We start from the raw sequence: 26,861 nt of genomic DNA, 5'->3' as shown, positions 1-26,861 counted from the left end.
TAGTTCCATCATATCCTTTGCATTTCTACTTCCAGAAAATGGAAATGGGTATTCATTTTATTCTACATGTTATGTAACCAGCAAGTGATGTTTTAAGATTCTTGGTCACACTTCTATCTAGTGACTAAATAATAAATAAATAAATAAAACCAAAAACTAAATACAAAACAACTCTTCCAGGTAGTGCAAAATGTGCTTTGCTTACACATTTGAATTACTGAACCAATTGATGCTTCCGGAGGTAGTCTCTGGATCTTACATCAGCCTACAGTGAAAATGGCTTCGTGGAATTAGAACTGAAGACATATTCCAAAATCATAGCAAGAGAAAACCATTTTCATGCAATTAAGTAAATGAAAACCAACGGTGAAAAAAAAAAAAAAAAATGAAAAGAGAAAAAGTCCGGTGTACATTCTCATTAAACATGGAGGCAGAACATTGTTTTCAGCAACTTTCAAGTGTTATATTCCATATCTGGTATCATCGACCTGATAACAGAACGAAATCTGTTTCACTAAAATCTGAGGCAATATTTTCAGACATTTGTCTAATGGAAGAATGCCACATAACAAGCCAGTTTTTTTGTTGAGGAATGTTCTAACACAGGAACCATTGCAACTTTCCCTAAACAACAATATATGTGTGTGTGTGTGTGCGCGCACCTGCACGCGCGTGCTGTGAAAGGCAACAGACCCAAAGCTTCATCTAAGCATAAAATATACTATCAAACAAGAATGGCTCCATTTTTTGGATTCTAAACATTTCTGAAGTTACATAAAACACTTGAAAAATCTAAAATTTCTTAGATGTTGATTTGTGATTTTTCAATTGGTTTCAGAGTAGGTCACTCAATTTTTATTTTTTCAAAACTATAGGAGCGAGATCTTATTTGATTTGTGATAATAGATTCAACTCGTGAAAGGAATTCTATGGTTCAACCACTCCTATTTGACAAATCCAATTATTCTTTTGGGAAAGCTCGGATGAAAGCGTTTTTAAAATCTATTGATGAAAAAATTTGGCTATCTGTCATGTGTGGGTGGACCGGACCAACGATTACCATTAATGGAGTAATATTTCCCAAACCAATTGATAAATGGGACACAACTAATTACCAAAATAGAAGCTGGAATAGTAAAGCTATCAATTCTCTCTTTTGCGCCGTTACACCAAAAAAGTTTAGTCGTATTTGTAATTGTGAAGTTGCAAAAGAGGCTTGAGATATCTTACAAACTATTCATGAGGGCACTCCTTCGGTTAAATATTCAAAACTTCAAAGGCTCACTTCTAGTTTCGAAAACCTTTCAATGAAAAATAGTAAGACATTTGACGAATTTTATGCAAAGTTGAGTGACATTGTAAATTCCAGCTTCAATTTAGGTGAAAAAATACTGAAATCCATGATTGTAGGAAAAATTTTGAGGTCCTTGTCCGATTGGTTTCAACCAAAAGTTACGGCCATTGAGGAGGCTCAAGATGTTGACAACCTCAAGTTGGATCATTTGGTTGGTAATCTCCAAACCTATGAGGCACACATGAATTTCAAAAAGAAACAAAAAGATAATATTGCTTTGAGTAGTGCTCATAGAGTTGGAAAGAATTTCGATGAGGATTGTGAGTTTGGTTCCAAGATTACGGATGCTTTCAAAACAATTTAAAAATTCTTTGCTGAAAAAAAAAGCCTAATCTTTTGGAATCAACTCATAAATCTAAAGACAAAGATAAACTCAAAATTGATCCTACAACAAAGAAGAAAAAATGAAAAATACAAGGGAACTCTCAAAGAGTCCAATGCTATGAATTCCAAGAGTTTGGCCACTTTGCTTAAGAATGCCCTAATCATTTGAGGAAGAAGAAAGCTTTTGCTATTACTTGAGATGATGAATCAGAGTCTAATAAGGATAAAAGTGACAATGAAGCTCAAGGCAAAGAGGGACATGAACAATTTCTTGCTTTCATGGCGGTTTCCGGAGCTGAAGGACGAACGGAGTATCCCAAGAGGCCGGTTGAGAATGGCATTGATGATGAATCCTTTGGGGAGTGATGATGACATAGATGGTGAAGAGCTTCAACAAGCTTATGAAAAGTTGTACAAAGAATCCCTTAACTTATCCAAATTGAATGACAAACCCACTATCAAACTAAAAGCCTTGAAAGTAAGAAAGTCAAACTAAAGGAAGAGGTTAGGAATGATGCTATCAAGATCTCTAATGATCGACAAGCTCTTTGTTCAAAACTCTTGACTTGTGAGACAGAGAGGATTAAGTTACAACAAATCTATGCAACATATGAAGAAAAACTCTCGAGATGTTTCAAGTTGCCTTGGAAAAACTAGTCATCAAGAAAGATGAAGAGCTCAATTGTGCTATGGCTACCATTGGTCTTTGGAACAAAGGATCAAAGACTTTGGACATCGGCATGGCTCGTCATCGTAGATTCGACATCGGCGTTGTGGATTCAATGTTGGGCAAGACAATCCCATGGAAAAGACAATGGTGGAAAAGGCACATCGGAGTCGATTCAATTTGGACACGGATTCGCTAGGTAATTAAGAATACTCTTGTGTAATTCTTTTTTGTCTTCTTAGTGAGTTGTTTTGTGGCTTTGGCCCGTAGTTTTTTATCACAGTTGGATGTGCTCCAATTGTGATTTTTCCACATTAAATTGTTATGTCGATTTGTCTTGATTGTTTGATTGGGATTGTTGTTTATTGTTTTAAATTGAAACATAATCACGAATCAATATCTCGGGAATTTTAGATTTTTCAAAACTCATCTTTCATATGATTACATCATAAATTGAATTTTGGAAACAACGACAATTTTGCAGGCAAGTCATTAATAGAAAAAGAATGATAAATTATCAAAAAAATTTAAAGATTGCTTGTAAAATAAAAATTAAAATTAAAGGAAAATTATAATAGATTTGTATCGACTTTCATATCAGACCAATAACTTCCATGGCCATCCTTAGCATATCAATTTTGTAAGTGATATGAGAGACAAAAGCATTCAATGCAAAGTAAATCAGACATCAACAATGTTGACACTTCTAGTTTGTACCCAGCTTCTACATTTGGTTTTAATAAACGGTCCAACATGAACAGATTGTACAAGGGTCAATAAACAACATTACCATTAAGTATTTTCAAGCTTACCATTTATAAATAAAAAAAAAAGTATTTTCAAGCTTACAAGTTAGACAAGCTTACCTGTCTGATAGGCTCTGGCACACGGTATTTGCAAGTCATTTTAGCAATTTCGATAGCAGTTGCAAGAGATACACGGTGACCAACTGAAATGAATATGGGCTTAAATGACCCCTGAGTCGATCGCATTGCCTGAATAAATAATTTCATTAAAAATTGCTTCGTGTTGCTTCTAAAGTGATATTTGCTAATAGTTGAGGGGGTCTTGGTGTAAATAACACAAACAGAAAAGAAAGAGCAAGAATGAAGATGCCTGCAAGTTTTACCAGGGGTGCTTTATTTTGTGTTGGCACAAGTTACCAAAATATGGTTTGTCAAACAAAAGTACTATATCTCAATAATAGCAATGTATACCTATAGATTTTACTAATTCCTGAAAGGAAGCAACAGCTTGTAGTAGATCCCTTACCGCTCCCCATATACTCCCAGAGTCACCACTTAAAGTGATAATATCTTCAGGTAAGTTTCCTTTCGCTTCAAGGAGCTGTCTCACTCTAGATTGGGGAAGACCATCCACATGATGCAACTGACATTAATCATTGTTAAAAATCATAATTGTATTGTGATTTGAATAGATAAACAAATAAGTACAGATGTAAGAAAAACCAAAAAACCCGACCAAACCGATTGAACTGAACCGAACTAGCTATAATTGGTCATTTTTTTTTTACAAGAATCAGTCGGTTTTTTAATTTGATTTTTTTTCAATTTTCAGTTCGGTATTGGTTCAAGCATATTGTGTACTAAACTAAACCAAAACTGACCGCTTCAACATCTATTGTATTTATAATATATATAGACATAATATAATAATATAATGATATTAATAAGTATAATAAATTATTAACCTCAATTAATTAACTTTATTATCTCTATAACCTAAGTTTGTAAATTCTTATTATATGTAATCTTAACTCTAATCCACATTATTTTTAAAAGCCTTAGTATTTTTTAACTTTTTTTTTGTTTGTATTTTTATTAATTAGGAATTGAAAAATATTTATTAAATGGATGGATTGGATATGTTTGAAGTGGTGGATAGATTAGTGACTATACTAAAAAGTGGCTCAAGTTTGAAAGGTCTTAGACTGTTTAAACCGCATCGAACCGAACCGTTTTAATCGATTCAGTTATGTGCGGTTTGATGGGAGAAGCAATCTATATTACTGTTCAAAATAATAAAACCGATATTATTGGTTCGGTGATAAATTTTATCTAAATACCGACCGTACCAAACCGCTTACATCCCAACAAATAAGGGATTTTTTGAGCCAAGTTCGTAAACTTGTTTCGCAAGAAGCATACATGGTCATATACAAAATAATTGAAGATATAAAAGGTCAATAATCCTGTGGAGTTAAATGGAGGTCCACTCATGACCAATAATATAGATAGAAAGGAGCTGGGTGAAAAAGTCAAAACTCACATTCTTTCCTATCCCAATAGTAGGAAGATTAGCCAGAACACCTAGATGACAAGCCAAACCAAAGCCTAAACAAGAAACTTTATGGTTTAGAATTTGCAGAAGTGGAGTAAACTGAATGTTAGATATGACCATTAAAGCAGTCAAACTCACAACTTATATTAAATTGTGAATGCAATCTATTGTCAAGTATAATTGTGACTGAACTGCTGAGTTTAAAATTTAAATGGATCTAGCAGATATTAGCAGTCTCCTGGCTAAGCAGTAGGTAAAATAATAAATAATTTAGTTTGACCCCCTTCATATTGAAAGATTGAGCGAAGAGATGGGACCCATGAAAGGAGCCAATCCAAATTGAATGAATATATTGTTAAGAACTTAGAATGTTTTGTACAATCAAGTTATATTATGGAATCTCCTATTCTTTTCTGTTTTGGGTAAGTACCTATTCACTTTTCCTTCTCTAATAAATCTATAAAAATGAAAATTTGTTCCTATTGGTCTTAAAAGATTTAGCTGGCGCTTTAGAAGAAAAATGAATAGTAATGTAAAACCTTGTGCAATAATGATATGCAATAGGCAAATATTTCAAAAAAAAAGTTCCAGGAAATATCTATGCCTATGAGGGGACCACTTGCCTCGAGGATGGAGTAATCCATTGCCATCAACCATCAACAACTGTAAACATTCATAAAATAACAGAATTAGGGCTCAGGCTGGTATGAATTTAAATTGTGGGGCAATCAGATCTAAGTATAGCACCATAGTGAGTAATGTATTTACTACAATAGCTTTTAAACTAGCCGGGTTGATGAACGGTTATTCAGTAATTTTTAGCAGAGACAACTTACAATTTGAAGTTTCAAAAAATGCACATTGAAAATAGACAAATTAAATATAACAAAAGACAAGAAACACCTGGGGATAGAAAGGATGAGCACAATTCTTCATTTTCTCCAAAAGCTCTAGAAGGATTGGAGCCTAAGATTTAAAAAAAAAAAACCAATTGAATACATCAACCAAAAAAATCTTGTGACTTCTGTAATTGTTCAATTAAACGAATGACCAAAAATATTTATATATATATAAACTTCACATAATTGTGGTGGTCAGAGGTTATATTCCTTTTCTTTTTTCTTTTTTCTTTTTACTTTTTACTTTTTTGGGATAAGTAAACTAAGAGGTTATATTCTTTAGCCTACGTATAAAACAATGAATCCAGTTACAGTATTTTGCAATGTTTTGTAACCCTGACCATTGGTGAAACTAGAAAAGGGACCGGATCAAGGGTGATGAAGATCATGGAAAGAAAAAAAAAAACAAATCTGGGATTTCACATGAAGCACATTCAGGGCATCAAGAATTAAATATTTGGAATAATTTTAAGTCTTCATGTCATTATAGTAGGTTTTAGTAGTTAAGGAATTTCAGCTTTGCTGGACATGGGTTGTAAGATTGCCTATGGGTTTTATTTTGGGTCAAGTTATTAAATAGCTTATTATATATAGGTTTTATTATGTCTAAAATAATCTTAGTGGTCAAAAGTCTAAATTTCCTATTTTAATATTAAAATAAAATTAGAAGTCATTAAAGTTTCCTATTATGATTGATGTAGAATTAGAAGTCATAGTTGGTCTAGAATATTAGTAGTTGCTAAATATTTTTTAGTTTTGAAGTTATTGTCCTTATAGAATTAGGAGAGTCTTTAGCCTATAAATATATGTGTAATCTCAATGATAGAGGAGAAGAGTTAATATTATGAAAATTTGAAATTGTGTTTGTGTGATTGGCCTATCCCTTGTGAGTGTGAAGCACCTCTCTCTCTTTCTCTCTCTCTCTCTCTCTCTCTTCTTGTTCTTCTTCTATCCAGCAAGATTACTATTCACGGTGCTCAGAACAACCACCCGACAACCTCTGAACACTCGTATTTTCATTCCCAAAACCCTACCCTTTTACAAACCGTTAAACTTCTATTTTTTTAAATACTTTTGCAGCCACAACATTCCACCAAATCCAGTCCTATAAGTTGTTGCTGCCAGTATACTTAAACCGGGCTCACTACTTGTAGGAAAATAATCCCTACTCGTCCTACATCAAAGGGTCAAGGGTCAAGGGTTCAACCATCGGGTCAACTAGAATCGAACCATGACGTTATAATTATATTAAAAATTATTTTTAAATTTCAAGGTATATATATTTACATAAATTCTGACAAAATATCTATGAAAGAAAAATGCTATTGGAGGTTCATTTCCAAGTTTTGGTGTCACAAAAACGATAGCAAACATGTACCAATTTCTAAGTTTTGGTGTCACAAATTAAGGACAAAGGAATGATCTGTGGAACTCTATGCCAAATTATGATATAAATGTAACGCACAAACAAAACTACCTGCATATGTGTGCACAATTATTAAAAAAAAATTTAAAAATTAATTTAAAAAAAAAAAAGACTATCTAGAAAGATGGGAGAAAGAAAAGCAAGACATCTTCAGTGCAGAATTATACAATAAGAGAGAAAAAGGGGTAATATTGACCTCTCTGAAGGCAAGAAACCCAGGAACATAAGGGATATGGAGCCTGACAACAGAGAAATCATCATAGACAACTTCAAGAGTGAGGAGATCCAAAACAACAAGTGTACCACAAGCAATGGATGGATCATCCTTGGAGAAGCTAATATCCACCCCACCCACATACTTCAACACTCCACAGACTTCTCCTCCTCCGAATGCACTGGCTGTGGCTGTATTTGTGTCTGTGGGTAATTTCCATGTGAAATCATCTTCTGTGACTAGTCTTCTCTTCAGTGAATCTTGAGCCCTAAATGAATTAAGACCCATTTATATGTGTATATATACTGATTGAGTTTTAACCAAAGATTGATGAATGTAAATGAGGTAAGTACTCAATCCAGTGGTTTGGAATCTCAGGAGACCAAGAAGTCTCTGCAGGAGATGCTTCCTTTCCATCACATGGATCTCTCTCCATAGTTGATACTAACAGGCTGTTTGGATTGTTGCGGTTTAGTGCCAAAAGAAAATAAATAGAGAATTTCCTGTTTGAATGATTAATTGAGAATGATTAAGGAGTTGACAAATATTGAGCAATGAAAGAAAAATGGTATTTGCATGTAGAGACCCACATTTAATAAGAGAAATGCTAGAAATCCACATTTTAGACTCCTAAATTCACCCATAATGATGTGAGAAGGGAGTTGGGCTCTAACAAATCAAAAATTAACACTTAGCATGCCATGTGGATCTAATTATGAGAGCATTTTTAGGGGTGTCAGACATTTTCAATCTAATAAAAGGATAGTAATAAATGATAATAACAGGCTGTTTGGGTTGTTGCAGTTTAGTGCCAAAAGAAAATAAATAGAGAATTTCCTGTTTGAATGAGTAAGGAGTTGACAAATATTGAGCAATGAAAGAAGAATGAAAAAAATAAATTATGAGAAAGAAGGCCTTATGTTTCACCATTTATTAGATTGAAAATGTCTGATGTCACTAAAAATGCTCTCATAATTAGATCCACATGGCATGTTTAAGTGTTAACTTTTGATTTGTTAGAGCCCAACTCCCTTGTCACATCATTGTGGGTGAATTTAGGAGTCTAAAAAGTGGATTTCAAGCATTTCTCTTATTAAATGTGGGTCTCTACATGTACGTATTATATTGATGGGAACCCATTCAGGGTGTGTATCGTATGCACCTTGTTCCACATTTTTCTTATATATGTTACACATTTTTGTGATCAATGTTATGTACTTTCTGGGTAGAGTTACAACAACTTATGGTTCAAAAATGAAGTTACACATGTGACAACTCTACCAGAAAAATACATAACATTTGCCACAAAAATACATAACATGTACTAGAAAAATGCATAACAAGGGGCATATGGTCCACACTTGTGTACCAAAGGGATTTCCTATATTGATTGTATAAATGCATACATGAGGTAAAGTAAAAAGGTTAAATAAACGTGATCATAAATATGCCCTAAAGGGAATACTATATGCATGTTTTGTATTGCTTTGTTTGGTAAATATTATGATTTTTTGTGGTAAATGTTTCGCAATCTAAGTAAAATTATGATATTTGTAATTTCTAAAGTGGAATTACAATAATTTGTGATACAATTACGTATTTTTATATGGATTATGTTTTCTTCATTGAAATGTTTCACAATAATAATACATTATTATATTATATTTCAAATTGTTGTGTAACAAGTTAGATTGTAAAATGAAGGAATTTAGGGTTGGGATTTAGGAGGAAGAAGAAAAAGAAGAAAGAGTAATTTTATATATATTAAATAATCATTGTTTCTCAACTTTACATCAACCAAATATATATACAAACCCTACCATAGCAATATGACCATCGTACCCTCAACTTACGTAAATATTAACAAGAGAACAAAAGAACAAAAACAAGTATTCTAACACTCCCCCTCAAGCTGGAGCATAGAGATCGAACATGCTCAGCTTGACGGATAAACGATGAAACGAAGACAGAGCCAACAGCTTGGTTAGAATATCACCCAATTGATCTGCAGAACGAACATAAGGAGTCACAAGTTGCTTGCGAAGTAAGAGATCACGAACAAAATGGCAATCAACTTCTATATGTTTGGTGCGTTCATGAAACACGGGATTATTGGCAATGAAGATAGCAGCCTGATTGTCACAAGACATGCTCATAGGAGTAGGAACAGAAAAGCCAAAATCTTGGAGAAGAGACTGAACCCAAAGCATCTCAGAAGCAGTATGAGCCATAGCACAATACTTAGCCTCGGCACTAGAACGAGCAATAACAGTCTGTTTCTTGCTACGCCAAGTAACAAGATTATCACCAACAAAAGTACAATAGCCCGAGGTAGAACGTCGGTCAGCCTTATTACCAGCCCAATCAGCATCACTAAAGCCAGTAACAGACATAGAGGAAGATGGGCAATAGAGCACACCCCGACCTGGAGCACTCTTCAAGTATTGTAAGATACGACACACAGCCACAAAATGGGGTTGGCAGGGAGCATGCATAAACTGACTGACCACACCCACGGCATAGGTAATATCGGAACGAGTGACAGTGAGATAGATTAACTTCCCAACCAACTGACGATAACGACCAATATCGGGAAATAAGTCTCCAGTGTCACCATCAAGCTTGACACTAAAATCCATGAGAGTATCACTGGGGCGAGTGCCTAAGAGGCTAGTCTCAGTAAGAAAATCAACGACATACTTCCGTTGAGAAAGAAACAAGCCCTGAGAAGAGCGGGCAACTTCAATCCCAAGAAAATACCGAAGATGGCCCAAGTCTTTGGTGTGAAATTGTTGTCCCAAATACTGCTTCAAATCAGCAATACCATTGGAATCACTCTCTGAAATGATGATGTCATCCACATAGACAATAAGAACAATACTCCCAGTAGATGAGTGGTGAACAAAAACTGAGTAATCAAAGGTGGAACGGTGAAATCCATAGGCAAGCACAACAGTACTGAAGCGATCAAACCAGGCACAAGGAGACTGCTTAAGACCATACAAGGCCTTCTGCAATCGGCAAACAAGATGCTCTTGGCCGGGAACAACATAGCTAGGGAGCTGATTCATATAGACCTCCTCTTAGAGATCACCACAAAGAAAGGCCTGCTTGATATCAAGTTGGTATAAAGGCCAAGACTTATTAACTGCAACAGAGAGAAGAATCCGAACAGAGTTAGGACTAGGCACAGGAGAGAAGGTCTCCAAATAATCAACAACATAGGTCTGGGTGTAGCCTTTAGCTACCATGCAAGCCTTAAGTCACTCAAGAGTTCCATCAGGAAGATACTTAACAGTATAAATCCAACGATAACCCATAATAGATTTGCTAGACGGCAGAGGGGTAAGTTCCCACATCTGATTCTGATAAAGAGCACGCATTTCCTCATCCATGGCATGCTTTCAACCAGAGATGGACATAGCCTGCTGATAGGAGCGAGGAATGGAAATACTAGACAAGCTACAAGCTACAAGCAAAAGAGTGAAGATCAAGAGAGAGGCGATCATAAGAAACGAAATTAGCAATAGGATATTGAGTGCAAGTTTGTTTACCTTTGCGGAGTGCAATAGGAAGGTTATCCAATGGCATATCAGTAGGTGGAACAGGGACCTTAGACGAAGGAGATGAACTGGTCGGGCCATAAAACACAATGCAACAAGCTTGAGACCGGTGATAAACATACAAAGGAGGGGTAGAAGCGAGAGGAGAGGTAGAGGATATAGGAGCGGATGTGAAAGGAGCATAAGTGGGAAGAGTAAGAGTGTGAGAGGCTGGCTCCCCCGCACGATAAGAGAGAAGATCAGTAGTAAGAGTGTGAGAGGCTGGCTCCCCCGCACGATAAGAGAGAAGATCAGTGGATAACTGTTGCCCAGAGGAAGAAAAAAACGGAGTAGACTCAAAAAAGGTAACATCAGCATTGACAAAGTGGCGACGTGACTCAAGACAATAACAACGATACCCTTTCTGAGTGCGAGAATAGCCTAAGAACACACACATTCGTGCTCTAGGAGATAACTTATCCAAACCAGGGCCAAGAACATGGACAAAGGCCACACAACCAAAAGTGCGAGGAGGTAAGGGAAAAAGAGATGTTGTGTGATATAACAGAAAATAGGGAGATTGGTGGACAACACTAGAGGGCATGCGATTGATAAGAAAACAAGTGGCGAGAACTCCCAAAACTGTTTGGAGACATGCATATTAAACATCAGTATGCGAGCAACATCTAACAAAAGGCGGTGTTTTCGCTCAACAACACCATTTTGAGGAGATGTATGAGAACAACTAGTTTGATGGATAATACCATGAGTATCACAAAAGGTAGTTACAATAGATTGCACATATTCTAAGGCATTATCAGACCTAAATATCTTAATACGTTTGCCAAATTGAGTAAAGATTTCATTACAAAACTTAGAGACAATGGAAGGCAAATAAGATCTTTGTTTCATTAAGAACAACCAAGTCATCCGAGAGTAATTATCCGCAAAAATAACAAAATAAAAGAAGCCATTAACAGTGGGAGTTCTAGAAGGACCCCAAATATCTGTATGGACAAGAGCAAACGACTCAGACACACGACTAACACTACGACTAGGAAAAGAACTACGGTGATGCTTCCTAAATTGACGAGCTTCACACTTAATCTGAGAAACAAAACTCAAACCCGGAACAGCTAACTTGAGCTTGGCCAATGAGGGATGACCCATGCAAAAATACCACTAAAGAGGAGTTACAGCAGCACTCAACACAGCAGATGGAGGATAATGAGAGGTCTCAGTGTCCAAAAAGTATAAGCCATCCTTCTCATGCCTCGAACCAATCATCCTCTTGGTCTGGAGGCCCTGCAAAACACATGAAGTAGAAGAAAATGTTATCAAACAATGGAGAGCTTGAGTCAATTGGCTAACAGAAAACAAATTAAATGGAAACTTAGGAACATAAAGACTAGAGGGTAAGGAAAGGGATGGAGTAGGATGAAGAGGACCTTGACCACAGACAGGTCGAGAAGATCCGTCAGCAAGTATAATGGTATGATCAACAGGTCTAAGAGTATCAAAAAGAGAGGAATTACCAGAAACATGGGAACTAGCACCAGAGTCTAGGAGCCAAGGCAGAGAGGACTTAGCCACACATGCAATATTACCTGAACTAGCCATAGTAGTGGTAGAGGATGAAGGTAGACTAGGCCAGAGAGATTGGCCAAGAGCGGTAAGCTCACTAATCTGAGTATTGAGTGTCTCATGTGAATCAATTGGAGAAGCAACAAAACCAGTGGAAAGCAAGGATGACTGTGAGGATGGAACATCAATAACCTGATGGACATGGTCAGGTTTGCCATACTTTTGCCAACACCAAGGTTCAGTATGACCTTGGGAACCACAATGAGTACACTTGCGATGACCACATGTGCAAGAACTAGGTCCACTACTACATCCACCCCTGAAACCACCACGGGAGCCACCACCACAGGAACCAGCCCCACGAGAACCCCGTGAACCAGAATAAGAGCCCTGTTGACCAGATGTGCCAAGAAAACCCCCTCGAGTAGACCTACGATCAACACTACTCAAGACTAATGTAGAAGATGACAAGGTAGCGGACCTGGAGGTAGATTGTGCCTGTCCCAAAGAAGGACGTAACAGCTGAGAATAGGCATTAGCAGCAGAAGGTAAAGTCTCACTGGCAAGAATCTGATCCTTGAACCCCCGCAATTTAGGATCTAAGCCAGAGAGTGAAGAAGCCATCATGAACTCCTCCCAGTGTTGCTTCTGTTTGTTCACATCAGTAGTGAAGGGTTGATGCTGCAATAACTGATCCCACAATGTCTTGAGACTACTATAATAATCAAGAAGGGACCGGCCAAATTGACGCATAGCAAAAATCTGCTCATATAGCTCATAGACCCGAGAGACATTACTCTGATTCGAAAAGGAGTCAGCAAGGGAGTTCCAAATTTCCTTAGAGGTATCACAAAATTCCACGGTAGTAGCAACCTGTGGTTCCAAGCTTATGCCAAATCCAACCCATAACACAAGAATCCTCACTACACCAATCATCATAAGCTTTGTCGTCAGTGGCAGGAAGGAGTTCGCTAATGAAGCAGGATTTCTTCTTACCATGTAAGAAATTTTTTATAGCATGAGCCCAAGCTAAATAATTGGCACCATTCAACTTCTTGGTAGTAATAGAATTGGGCATGTCATTATCTTTACTCATAGCCATTGCCTTAGTCTCAATTTCAGCCATGACAATCAATCACACAAAATACTCAACACAAGAGTATAAAAGCAGCAGAAATCTTGCAAATAGAAATTATCCACACCAATCAGCTCTTACAATCATGAGTATAGCCACTGGAAATAGTTCAATCAACAAGAATCCAAGATTACAAAGGCATGAGTGGAGAACCTATGTCTACCAAACAGATTTAGACGCAAATTCAACCAAAAACATCAACCCACCAACACAAATTAACACTTTAAAATCAACCAAACCTTGCTAGATAATTTTCAGCCCTATATAGTAAGTTTCAGTGGGTAGGCTGGAAAATAACACTGCCGATTATGTATAGTACCAGAAAGAGTCCAAAAACGAATTAAACATCAACCCAACGGTAGTAAATCAACAAAATAATAGCAAATAACACTAAAGGAGGGAGCCTCGGCTCCCAGAGATAGGATTCCAGCAAGTAGATTCAGCAAAAAAAACAATCCCAAAAAACATGAAATACTTTCAAAAATCGAAAACTCACATCAGGGATGATAAAAAAATTCTATAAAAATCACCATAAATCTTAGGAGACAATTTCGAGTCTAGGGGTGAAGGTCCCATCCGTACAGTACTTACGTCATGCTGACGTCATCGTACAGCTAATGACATCAGCACGTCTCAGTCACCCCAGATCGATCTCCAGAGTCTGTAGAAACCTTTTTGAAAAAGAATAGATTTCTCTGATACCAAGTTAGATTGTAAAATGAAGGATTTAGGGTTGGGATTTAGGAGGAGGAAGAAGAAGAAGAAAGAGTAATTTTATATATATTGAATAATCATTATTTTTCAACTTTACATTAGCCAAATATATATACAAACCCTAACATAGCAATATGACTATCGTGCCCTCAACTTGCGTAAATATTAACAAGAGAACAAAAGAACAAAAATAAGTATTCTAACATAACATTTGGATGAAAATACATAACATTACAGCATAAAATATGTTACTGTATCACGAATTGTTGTAACTTCATTTCAGGAATCACAAATTGTCGGTTCATAGATTATGGTGAGCTTGGCAATCAATTTTCTGATGTATTGCATATTGCTAAAAAAAACTAATGACTTCACTCTCAATTCGAGGTGGAGCCAATTCAAGGACAACCTTTATTTTGCTGGGATCGACCTCAATGCCACGTCCAATGATTAGAAAACCCAAAAGCTTTCCTACTGTAACCCCAAATGTCCATTTCTGTGGATTGAGCATGAGTCTGTACTTCCTCATTCGGTTGACAAACTTGTGCAATACTTGCACATGTTCAGATTTCTACTTAAATTTGACAATTATATCGTCAACATAAACCTCTACCTGAGTATATCATATCATGTAACAGTGTGGTGGCTTCTCTCTGATAAGTGGCTCCAGCATTCTTCAACTCAAATGGTATAACCCTATAGCAAAAAGTCCTTCATTGCGTGGTAAAGGTGGTCTTCTCCTTGTCTTTAGGTGCTGTTAAGATCTAATTGTATCTAGAAAACCTATCCATAAAAGACAATATTGCATGGCCAGCAATATTATCGACCAAGGTATTGATGTAAGGTAAGGGGAAATCATCTTTAGGGACCCTAATTCTACCATCTTTCTTAGGGGCTGGCATAACATTAGCTACCCATTGTGGATACGCCATGGCCAATAGAAAATCAGCATCAATTTGCATAGTGATTTCCTCCTTTATTTTCAAAAGCCAGTCAAGTCAAATTATTTTCAATTTCTTCTTTACATGTTTAGCATCAGGGTACAAGGAATACGATATTGGACAATATCCATATTGATTCTAAACATGTCTTCACAGGACCACGTAGAAACATTTTTGTATTCTTTCAAAAAGTTAACTAATTCTTTGCTTTCCTCTGAAAATAAACTGGAATCAATCTAAATCGTCTAGGATTTTTCTTTCTCAAATTTATTGTCAAAGTTTCTTCCATTATTGGTTGAGTACATTTTTCCTCTGTTCAACTAAATCTTTCAAATCTTTGGGAATTTTATTTTTAGATCATTTTCATTTTTAAAATCGGTGTCAATCATTTTCAATATCGAGATCCACACCATTAACTTGAGGAACATGGACGTAAGCAAAAGCTAAGCTTATTTCATTGATAGAATTCTGAGTTACAAATTCTTACTCAAACTCAAATCCTTACTCAAACTCAAAAGAAAAGCTAGACCTAGGTTTGACAAATGGTCTAGACTCAGCCTCTAACTCACTGCTAGACTCAAACTCGGACTCACTATCAAACTTAGACTCAGACACGAATGTTTCGTAGACAAGTTTTATTCCATTTTTAAGATTAGTTTTTCAGCTTTCCACATGCATCCTCGATAACCAAAGTGTAGTCCAGCATGTTGACTTCAGTGTTAAGCATTGCCACTCCATTTGCAACTTGATCTTTTGGGTTCTCATATGCAAACAAACTTTTCATAAAAGTATCATCAACTTCATTAGCCTAATCGATCAAATTCTGAAGCAATTCAGAGTGCTGTGCTTAGCATTTGTTGTGATTATTCTTGGTTTGACTAGTGCTTCTTGGCCTGCTGGCCAATGGTTTCAGTGTCACTAGCATATTCATTTTTTGATCCCTCATTTTCCAAATCTCGATCCTCTTCTTCAACTTTGGTGACTTGGATTTGAGGGGTTATCAACTTGCCTTCCTCCCTTGTGGTAATGATTTTCAGAAATTCAAAAGCAGTCTTGTCGCTCACAGCCTTCTTTGTCTGCATGACGACCTTTGCTTCAAGACAATCATATTTGCAATATTTTTGTTTTGCAAATAGCAAGTCCAATTCGGGTTCTATCGAGTCATCATACACCTCAGATCGGGTGAGATCTTCCACTGCTTGCTTTATGTCTTTGAAGTCGAATGGGTTTTTCTCATCATCTTCTAGTGAGCAAATTCAGCTCAAGTCTGATGGGACATGGGCAATGGGTTTAGGCAGATGGGATGGGATAATGTACTTTAACAGGTCAAAGATAGGATAATCTGGTTCTAGGCCATGGATTTCAGGTGTTGAATCTTTAGGCTTTTCTGGTTCAGGTTTTGATTTCAGATTTGGTTCATGCTGTAGTCCAATCTTTAGGTTGGGCCTTTCGGGTTCTTGGTTCCAATTAGAATCATCAGTTTGCTCATCAGGATTATACCAATTGATCTCCACATGGACCAGGTCTAGCTCCTCAGCAAATCAGCTATGCAACTCTTTTCTTCCCTTCAGGTGTAATCTCATCTTTGTTCTTCATCCACCAGGCATAAGTACCCCACCATTCGGATTCACAATCTGAGCAATTAGGAATCTATGTTGTAGACATCAAGTTCTGAACTAAAAAAAATATTCACTTAATTTATTATATATATATTTTTGTTCTTTAGTTTTTTTTTCCCCTCATACATTCAGTTGGTTGCCTGGTACTTGTCTTCAAATAAAAATGCAACATTGTGTGGGCAATTGTGTGAATTAGAAAAGAAAAAGGAAAAAGAAAAAAAAAAAGGCGAGCTAGGCTAGGTCAGTGACTATCCAGAACAACATCGCACTAAATGGTCCCATCATTCTTGCATGTCATCTTTACCACCATTAGATCTTCTCAATGGATGGTTGTGGTTAAAACCTCCACAGGATATGAAGAGTTTATGTCCGTTTCTCTCCAACAATGTTAGCAACACACAAATGATTATAGAATAGTTTACAGAAACAGTAATACTACCTACCTACTCAAAATTTTACTTAGAAATATCAATACGTGGTATAGATTCATTCTACATATGGACCCCTCAATACACGAATTCAATCTCAACCACGCTCAGGTTTTGGGTAAAATTTTGGACCCATTTTTTGGGTAACCAAATTAACTATTACAGAAAATGTAATGAAAAACTGAGATTAAACCCAGTTATGGAGGGATCCCACTTCAAATAAATCCCAGCCTACCAATGCACTTTCTGTGATACATTATGTGGTTCAATTCAATTTCGTGCTCATAATAAAGAGAAATTGAGCAGACTCTACCAAAAAGGTCAAAAACCACGCTCTCTCTAGACATCTCCTTAGATTCTTCAAAATTTCACTTATTCCAAAATTTATCTGTAATTCTTAGATTCTCCACACTACAACATAATTGACTTTTGGCAGCATGCAATGTATGCTATAAAAACCATTTCATGACACCTCTAATGCAACCACCAACTTTGTTTCCTCCTAATGCAACAGTTTGCATTTGACATTATCCAAGCTCTGTACAACTTTTCCACTCATATTTTCATGTTGTGATTATCAAGCAATGCAAAAAATAAGTAAATTAATGAACAAAAAACTGTAATCAAACTACATAAAATTATTACCTGAATATTTGTTGTCGAGAACTACAGCAATTTTAGTAATCAGAACAAGATTGTGGCTGCAAGATTGTTTTCTAGAACGACTATAGCACTCGAAGCATTTGAACTGTTCTTTCTTCAATACCTGTATTAGGTTCATCAATGCTATATGGAAAGAATAGTGATGAGAGTGCCACGGCAATCACACTATGTTGCAGCAAAAATTGCATGATATGTAAGATTTCTGAATATTTCTGTATGTTCAATTGTATCTTATCTACAAACAGCTCATCAGTTTATATAACCCTAAACCTATGACTGAAAAAGGAAATACAACCAATTCAAATATTTACACCACAATCTTTCCTAATTCCTAATTCCTAATATACACAATCATGCCAAATTGAGAATATACACAATATATTATCACATCCCCACTCAAACTCAAGGTGTTTTAGCAGAAAACACTAAGAGTTTGCTAAGAAGAAACTGAAACCGAGCGGTAGCGTGAGTTTTGGTGAAGAAGTCCGCAAGTTGCAAAGCCGAAGAGACAAAAGGAAGCGAGAGAGAGCCAGACTGCAGATGTCGGCTGACAAAGTGACAATCAATCTCAATGTGTTTCGTCCGTTCATAGAAGACAGTATTGTGGCAATTTGAATAGCACTACGGTTGTCACAATAGAGGGAGGTCGGAGAAGATTGAGGGACACCCAAATCAGATAAGAGACAATGAAGCCAAACAATCTCAGCAATAGTATGAACCACAGCACGGTACTCAGTTTCGACAGTAGAGCGAGCAACAACAGTTTGTTTCTTGTTTTTCCAAGAGATCAAGGAATCGTTAAGAAACAAACAGAGACGTGGACTTGCGATCAATAACATCACCAGCCCAATCAAAATCAGCATAGGCCACCAAATCTAGAGAGAAAGTAGAGGACAACAGTAAACCCTGAAATATAGTACTTCGGAGATAGCGAAGAAGCCGAACCAATGCAGCCCAATGTGTGGAGCGAGGAGCAAAAACAAACTAGCTAACCACATGAACAACATAGGCAAGATCAGGACAAGTAACCGTTAGATAGACTAAGCAATCCACAAGCTCGCGATATAAAATAGGATCATCCACACGGACACCATCAGTAGAGTTGAGCTTCACATTAAGCTTAGTAGGTGTATCAAAAACCTTAGTATCAGTAAGACTAACACGGTGAATGACCTCATTAGCATACTTAGCCTAAGACAAAAAATAGCCCTTTGGAGAAGAAGCAACCTCAATACTAAGAAAATACCGCAATGGACCTAGATCCTTCATCTCAAAGGTGCGGAAGAGATGCTGCTTGACCTCAGAGATAGTAGAAGAGCCAGAGCCAGTGATGATCATATCATCTACATATAGTAAGAGAGCAACAAAACCAGCCGAGGTATGTTTCAGAAACAAAGCAGAGTCAGAAGCAGAAGGATGAAATCCAAGCTGAGTAACAACAGTCTGAAAGTGATCATACCAAGCACGAGGAGATTGTTTCAAACCATACAGAGCACGCCGAAGACAACAAACCTGCCCAAAGGAGTGGGGAAGGCCAGGGTGTGGATACATGCAGACCTCCTTAGTGAGATGACCATTAAGAAAAGCATTCTTAATGTCCATCTGATAAAGAGGCCAATGGTGAATAGTGATAACAAAAATCAAGGTACGGACAATAGTCATCTTGGCAACAAGGGCAAAGGTCTCATCATAATCTATACCATACTCCTGTGAGAAACCCTTGGCAACCAGGCGAGCTTTATATCGCTCGAGAGAACTATCAGAATGAGTCTTGACTTTATAGACCCATTTGCAACTAGCCAGATTCTTGCCAGCAGGCAACGGGACTAACGCCCAAGTGTTAGTTTTCTGTAAGGCAAACAACTCATCCTCCATAGCTCAAACCCAATTGGGATCCTAACAGGCCTTCTTGCAAGACTGAGGCTCTAAAAAATAATAAATAGCAGACAAAAAAGTATAACAAGAAGCGAAAAAACATGTATTAGACCAACCCAACCTGTTTGGAGGATGACGCGCTTGAGTAGGATATCGGTGTGCAACAGGATTAGAGTCATCAAAAGCAAAAGGATCAGTAGTAGGGGCAGAGACAACTGGTGGAGGGAGAGCCTAACGACGAGAATAAACTAACAACGGAGGAGGAGGAGAAAGAGCAAGCTGGGGAGAAGGAGGAGAAAACGGAGCAGATTCATGGGATTCATTGGAGAAAGACTCAGCAAGAGGGGTGGTAGGAGAAGAGGGAACAAGTTCAGGGGGAACAATAGAGATATACTCATCATGAGGGACCTCAGAAGGAAACTGATCAATATGAACCAAATCCTCTTTAGAAACTGGAGTAATGATAGGAGGAAGCTGAAAGTAAGGCAGATGTTCGAGAAAAGAAACATGACAAGAGACATAAAGACGACGGGAAACAGGGTCGTAACACCGATAGCCTTTCTGAGTAGGACTATAACCCAAAAAGACACAGAGGACAGACCGGGTACTAAATTTGGTCCAATCTTTGAGGAGAAGAACGACAAAACAGGCAGACCCAAACACATGAAGGAGGGATTAATTAGGAATTTGGGAGAACAAAGCCTCATAAGGAGATCGACCAGAAAGAAGGGGAGTAGGCATGCGGTTGAGAAGAAAAGCAGCAGTAAGAATTGCCTCCCCAAAACGGAGCCGGAACTGAGGCAGAGAGAAGAAGAGACCTAACTGTCTCAAGAAGATGGCGGTGTTTACGCTCGGCTCGACCATTTTGGACAGGTGTATCTATACAGGAAGTTTGGTGAATGGTACCCAAATTGACTAAATACTCACAGAACTCATTTTTAAAATATTCCCTACCCAAGTCAGACCGTAACACTTTAATTGTAGACCCAAACTGAGTAGTAATCACAGACTAAAAGGTACAGTATATCTAATAGAAATCGGACTTATGAGTCATAAGATAAATCCAAGTATAACGGATGCAGTCGTCAACAAATGACACATAGTATGCAGAACCCCCTTTTGTGAGAATAGGAGAAGAGCCCCAAACATCAGTATGAACTAAAGAACATGGTATATTAGATATAGAAATACTTTTACGAAAAAGTAAGGTTGTCATTTTGGCAAATTTACACCCCCGACATTTAGTAAATTTACTAACAGAAACTTTACCCAATATACCTGATTGAGCTAAAGATCGTAAGCGGTCAGCAGACAAATGCCCTAATCTAGAATGCCACAAGTAGAAAGGACTGGACAGAGAATCTAGCTGAAAAGAGGAAAAGTTAGTCGGAGAGGTTGTCATAGGCAAATGCAAGCTCTCTACCATATAGAGGTCTCCAACTTTACGGCCAGTCCCAATTTGCTGCTTGGACATCCGATCCTGCACAGAACAGATAGAAAAAGAAAAGATAATATCAAAATCGGAGGCATCAAGTTGACTGATAGATAATAAACTGACAGATAACTGAGGAACATAAAGGACAGATGGAATAGAGATAGCAGACGATAAGACAGACCCAACAGATATAACAGACATACCAGACCTATTAGCAGTATTAACAGTAATAGGAAGGGGAGGAGTAGTACAATTTTGAAGTAAAAAGAAATGGAGAGTCATATGATGAGAAGCACCAGAGTCAAAAATCCAAACAGACAAAGAGATACTTGAAAAAGACCCAAGCAAACCTCAATAAAGAGAGGAAACAATTAAGGTAGACGTGGATGGTTGGGAGGTAGACAGTATATGTTGGAGCTGACTAATCTGAGCACTCAAGGAAGTCAGGTCAGGATCAGGAGCCAAAGCAGATGCAGTAGAACCGGCGGGAGGCTAAAAAATATTCGGAGAAGGGGCGCAGAACTGGATCGAAAACTGTTGAGAAGATGAGGCAGTCAGACATCCCTTCTTGGGATAATGATACTTCCAATGGCCCTTTTGATGGCAAAAAGCACACCCATCTAAAGCCAAGCGTCCCATCTTGGGCCTAGCAGAATCCAAGAAGACAGATGGAGAACCAATAGCCTGAGTCTGATCATTCAACATCATAATGAACCAAAAATAGAGAACCGATTGGGCAAAGTGTAATAAACAAAAATTAGAGGGTTCAAGTGTACTAATCCCAAAATAGAACCAAATATCACGGGCCACCAAGACCTCACAAGCAGAGAATCAAAGTGAGAGAGATCGAGCGAGCATCGCACGTCCAGAACCAAGTCGGTAACAGAGGAAACAAGTTGCGAACCAGGTAGGTTTCGATACGACAAAGGCAAATGCTGATCACGATGTCAATTGCGACTCCGAGACCACAGAGAGGTGTCGAACAAGTAGAACTTCAAACCAGAGAACTTCGCGATGCAAACCAGATGAGTCGTGAGTTAGAGAGAACAAGGTGGGTCGAACCAAACGGGCTATGATGCGAAGTCGTGAAGTGAATTAGGTGGGTCGCGAGTAGACGAATCGCGATTTGAACTCAGATGAGTCACACAAGCAAGATGAAGCAAAGGGTGAACTTGACCGTGATGATGGATAGTGAACTAAATAGGTCGTGAACTTAATCAAATCTAGAGAACAGAACCAAAACAGAATCAACTAAAGCTCAGAACCAAAGAACCAGTTGATATTTCTGTTAGGGTTTCGCACTTGGCTCTGATACCATGTAAGATTTTTGAATGTTTCTGTACATTCAATTGTATCTTATTTATAAAGAGCTCATTAGTTTATATAACCTTAAACCTATAACTGAAAAAGGAAATACAGCCAATTCAAATATTTACACCACAATCTTTCCTAATACCTAATACACACAATCATGCCAAATTGAGAATATACACAATATATTCTCACAACCTGATCTAGCTAAGATGAATATTCACGGAAATACACGTTCAACACATACCAATTCAAGTATAATTATAACCAAACCAAACCAAGCCAAGCCTTAAGTATAATTATATAAAAAAAAATAAAATTTCTATACAGGTGTTCATCATTGTCTGTTTAGAAAATGAATCATACAAATGAAATAACCCATTCAATAATTTGGGACAGGAAGATCTTAAAATTTGAAACTAGAGTTAAAGAAACACAAGAAAAAATAATTGCACATTATCCAAAATTTAGAGAAGGTAAAATCATTATTGGGATAAAGTTTAAACGAAGTGTTGACTTGGTGACTAAAAAGTCCAACATAAGTCTTGGAAAAGAGTGCAATATAGAGAGCAGGAAGCATGACAATGCAGATTGCAAAATACAATGAAATGTAAACTTTATATGAACTTGGAAATCTAACGTATTTTCGGTAAGTAATACTTTAATTCTTTTTCTTATGGGCAGTAAATGGGCCATTTTTCGAAAAGTATGACTGAAGAAAACCTAGCACTAGTGTAAACCTATGTTACATGGATTATTCTAAACGTATGAAGTACCTGTGGACACTTGATACTTGGGTAAGAGAATGGGGTATGTATACATGTGTACTTGAACATTCACCTAGTAAGCACAATTAGTAATTCAAGTTTACTATAAAACTATGCATAGAACCCCTGCATATGCATGAAATGCTCTATGGTACCTTGTGAACATTGTTCCCTCTAGAAAAAAAAAACAAAAAAAAAAAATTAAGAAATATGAATTTACCTGTGTCCCCATGTCCAATGACATTGAGAATTAAAACAATTGGACACCTGGACGTATATCACACCTGTACCCAACACTTGTACCCTAGTTCATGTAACATAGGAGTAAACTACTAGTAAATGGAGCTTTTTAACATCAAGAGAGCAATCAGTTGTGACAAAACTAAAACGTCAAGAAATGATGGAAGCCTCAGAAAATAAAGAAGTCCAAAACTACTAACCATGAGGAGGTGGCAGAGAACCAATCATCCCCATCTTCTCAATTAAGAATTTGGCAATAGACCCAGTAAAGTAGACTGACTAAGTAAGGCAAGGTATTAGAGGTACAACATAACATGCTATTGACCTGAAACAGGTGGCATAACAAATTAGATTGTCCAGTATGCATTCCGAAAAAGCTTATGATATTGGAAAAAGAATTATCATACGTGCTACCTAAGTGATTGATGACCAAAAGACTTGAGTGATAGGCAGAAGCAAATCCAGGCAGGAAGCATAAAAACTGACAAGGAAAAAGTCAATAAACCTCCACTCAACCCAGTTACAAGATAAGCCTGCTTTCATAAGTTTTATTTAGCCAATTCTAATATTAGTTCTTTAAAAATACTTTTCAATTTTAACCGAAAAAAAATCCAATGAGTCAAACAAACATCTCAAGTAATTTGTTAAAGAGTAGGTGAATAATGAATTAGCAAAAGAATCAAATAACACATCAAAGTTAAAAGAGCATAAAACCCAAATGCTCTCCAAAACCTTACTTCATTAGCTAGTTCCTGCAAGATCTATATGTGAGATGCTCACTCTGAATATTAAGAAATGCAATCAGAATATGGATCAAGCAACCTCCAAAAGCAGACTTGTCTTTGATTAAAAATTATGGTAAACAATCCAATGAAAGGATATGAAAACTGGTGGCTGAGTCTCCACTAATCACCAAGAAGGAAATAACACTACCTATAGAAGCTACTCAGCAGAAGGAGCTAAAAAATCTCAGTTCAGACAAAACCATGATGTAATAAACTCAACTTGAATGTGGGGCAAAGGAAAGGAAGCTCAAGGGCTTGTTAAAGAAGGCAACAAGGGCCACCAAAGTGAAGAAAACAAATGGCATGTTCTTAGAGGCAGCTGCCAGAGGATTAAAAACATATAACAATATTACCAAGTAAAGTTAAACTAGACCAAGCATTAAGTTCCATCAAACGGGGTCGGCTATATCAGATTGGCCATATTTATAGAAAAACAATGGGGGAACTACATGTAGGTTGGAGTTAGGAAAAAAAATTACCAACATATGGACGGGTGCATTTGCACTCCGCCATAGACGCACACACTTGCACCTCCATTTGTTTGTAATATTTTTCCCCAACTCCCACCCTCATGTGGTTCCAAAAACAATAGCAGGAAAGCAAAATGAGAAATGATAGGTGAAAGAATACTCTTGATACACCATACATCCATAAGACGAGTAAATAATAACCACTAGAAAATCGGCATGACTATGAAATCGAAGCTGAGCTGATCCTATCTGACATAGGCAACATTTAGCGTGCTAATTTTTGTCACTAGCTTCTGGCACTTAAAAACTCCCTGGGAAATACACATTGTGAATCCGGTATAGGATTCCAAATTTGTTTAACTTTATAACAATATGAAAGGATTAATAATTTACAAAATTCAGAGAGTTCAATGTTCCAACATGAAAGGTGTACAGAGTTGCAGATTTTTCTCAAGGCTTCAGGTCCATATTTTTCGAGGATTTCAACTTTTTGGCGTAACTTAGAAAGACAAGAAAATATGATCAACAAAAAATTAGATGGAATTCAAAAACCAATACAAACACAGAAAATGAAATCAACATGAACCAAAATAAAACAGAATTAGGTACAAAAAATAAAAAATGGTGTAATCTAACAGTAGTGTCTTGCCTAAAATTCAAAGTGAAATCTGATCGAAATTCATCAGAAAATTTCCGAGCAGAGCAATGCAAACGATCAGTTGATCTAACGTGAGAGAGAGAGAGAGAGAGAGAGAGAAGAATTGGAAGCGAAGAATGAAGGACTGCTGCCAATGGTGTTGTGTGAAACGTGAGACATCGGCAGATCGTGAGGGAGATACACAGTCCGTCACGAAAAAAATTAAAAAAATATCCACCTTATTTGTGAAAATTAAATTTTTTATTTTTATTAAATTTGTTTAATATTTTACTTTTTAACACATTTAATTTAAATATAATTAAAAAGTATAATATTTGTAAAAAAAATTAAAAATTTACTAAATACTAAAAATATAAATAATAAAAAAATTCAGTACATTTTCATATTCTTGTGTATTTGTTGATTTTTTAAAATATTTTTACCAATATTTTACATTTTAAGTACAATTAAGTTAGATGTATCTAAAAAGTAAAAAATGTGTTTAAAATATTAAAAAAAATCACTAAAAATTTAAAAAAAAAGGAAAAACAAAAAATTTAATTTTTAAAAAATTGAATTCAAAAAATTGAAACCAAACAAGCTGAATGTATCTATCTATCTATCTATACTAGTATTAGAAGGAACCATCTTGTAACAACTCCGACTTGTGATTGGCTAATAAACTTTACTTAAAAATGCTTAATCAGTAATTAAGATGAAATTTTGAATTAATTACATGTGATATGTGTTAATTGTGTTTATATCTGTCCATAGTAAGAATATATGTCTATATTTCTGTTTCGGTATGCGAATTGAAGACTTTATCGGCATCCGATCACGAAATTGCCTAGGTTAATGTGTAATTTGAAATTTTTGAAATATTATGATAGGTTTAATTAAAAATTTGATTCGAAACCAAATAATTATAATAAAATAATCACAATTAAGCATCCTAACCCAAACTTAATTCAACTCCATTAACCAAGCCTATATAAGGCTAGGAAGACTTCTAGAACACACTTTACACACACCTCCTTCATCTATTTTGAGCTCATAAACATGAAAGAGAGGGACAGCTAGAGTGAGAAAAGAATTCAAGAAGACAAGAGAGGAAAAAGCTTAAATTGAGAAGAAATTTAAAGCATTTGACTTGAGAGCTCAACCAACTAAGCATCTAGAACACAATTGAATACCTAAGGTAAGAATTCAAGCCTTTGGTTACGTAATTGAGTCAACAAATGCATGGATTCAAGAGAATTTAGAGGTTAAAGACATGAAATGAACTAAAGAAATAGGAAAGAAGAGTATTCCATGCATGCATGTGCATTTCATGAAATTTTGAAGTTGTTTTCAAACGAATTCCCACATGCATGTTCTTATCTTGGTTTTGTTAAAAGAATTCAACATGTTTTTGATCTAAATGACTCATTTGATCATGTTTTGGAAGGTTGAAGTTCATATCAACTCATGCATGTTGTGTTTTGAAAGTTTCAAGTTTGATTTTGAACAATTGGCCTGCTTTTGGGCCAT

General features: G+C 36.6%; 1 protein-coding gene across 12 annotated transcripts; it reads right to left on the bottom strand.

The window, feature by feature from the left end:
• LOC114306996 (uncharacterized) lies at positions 1–25,551 on the bottom strand. Of its 12 annotated transcripts, none has more exons than XR_014342485.1 (13): positions 25,344–25,551; positions 23,854–23,920; positions 23,640–23,764; positions 17,794–17,934; positions 7,539–7,688; positions 7,168–7,453; positions 5,550–5,612; positions 5,270–5,309; positions 4,635–4,699; positions 3,618–3,734; positions 3,212–3,340; positions 412–488; positions 1–265 (listed from the first exon to the last, which is right to left on the bottom strand). XR_014342485.1 is itself a non-coding variant. In XM_082892107.1 (12 exons), exons 5-12 carry the CDS (start codon positions 7,619–7,621, stop codon positions 215–217), a joined length of 834 nt encoding a protein of 277 aa, XP_082748233.1. In that variant the 5' UTR covers positions 7,622–7,688; positions 17,794–17,934; positions 23,640–23,764; positions 23,854–23,920; positions 25,344–25,550; the 3' UTR covers positions 1–214. The 12 variants fall into 12 exon arrangements, 9 of the variants coding, with proteins under 9 accessions (XP_082748233.1, XP_082748232.1, XP_082748229.1 ...); XR_014342484.1 differs by lacking the exon at positions 25,344–25,551 and adding an exon at positions 25,088–25,297 and having other exon boundaries at positions 17,794–17,976; XR_014342486.1 differs by lacking the exon at positions 23,640–23,764 and having other exon boundaries at positions 17,794–17,914.
• Between the last annotated feature and the right edge of the window lie 1,310 nt (positions 25,552–26,861).

This window comes from Camellia sinensis, chromosome 10 (assembly GCF_055761805.1).
Source record: "Camellia sinensis isolate YWXY chromosome 10, ASM5576180v1, whole genome shotgun sequence".
NCBI lineage: Eukaryota > Viridiplantae > Streptophyta > Magnoliopsida > Ericales > Theaceae > Camellia > Camellia sinensis.
The sequence above is the reverse complement of the archived record's forward strand: the minus strand, read 5'-3'. Positions and strand labels throughout refer to the sequence as shown.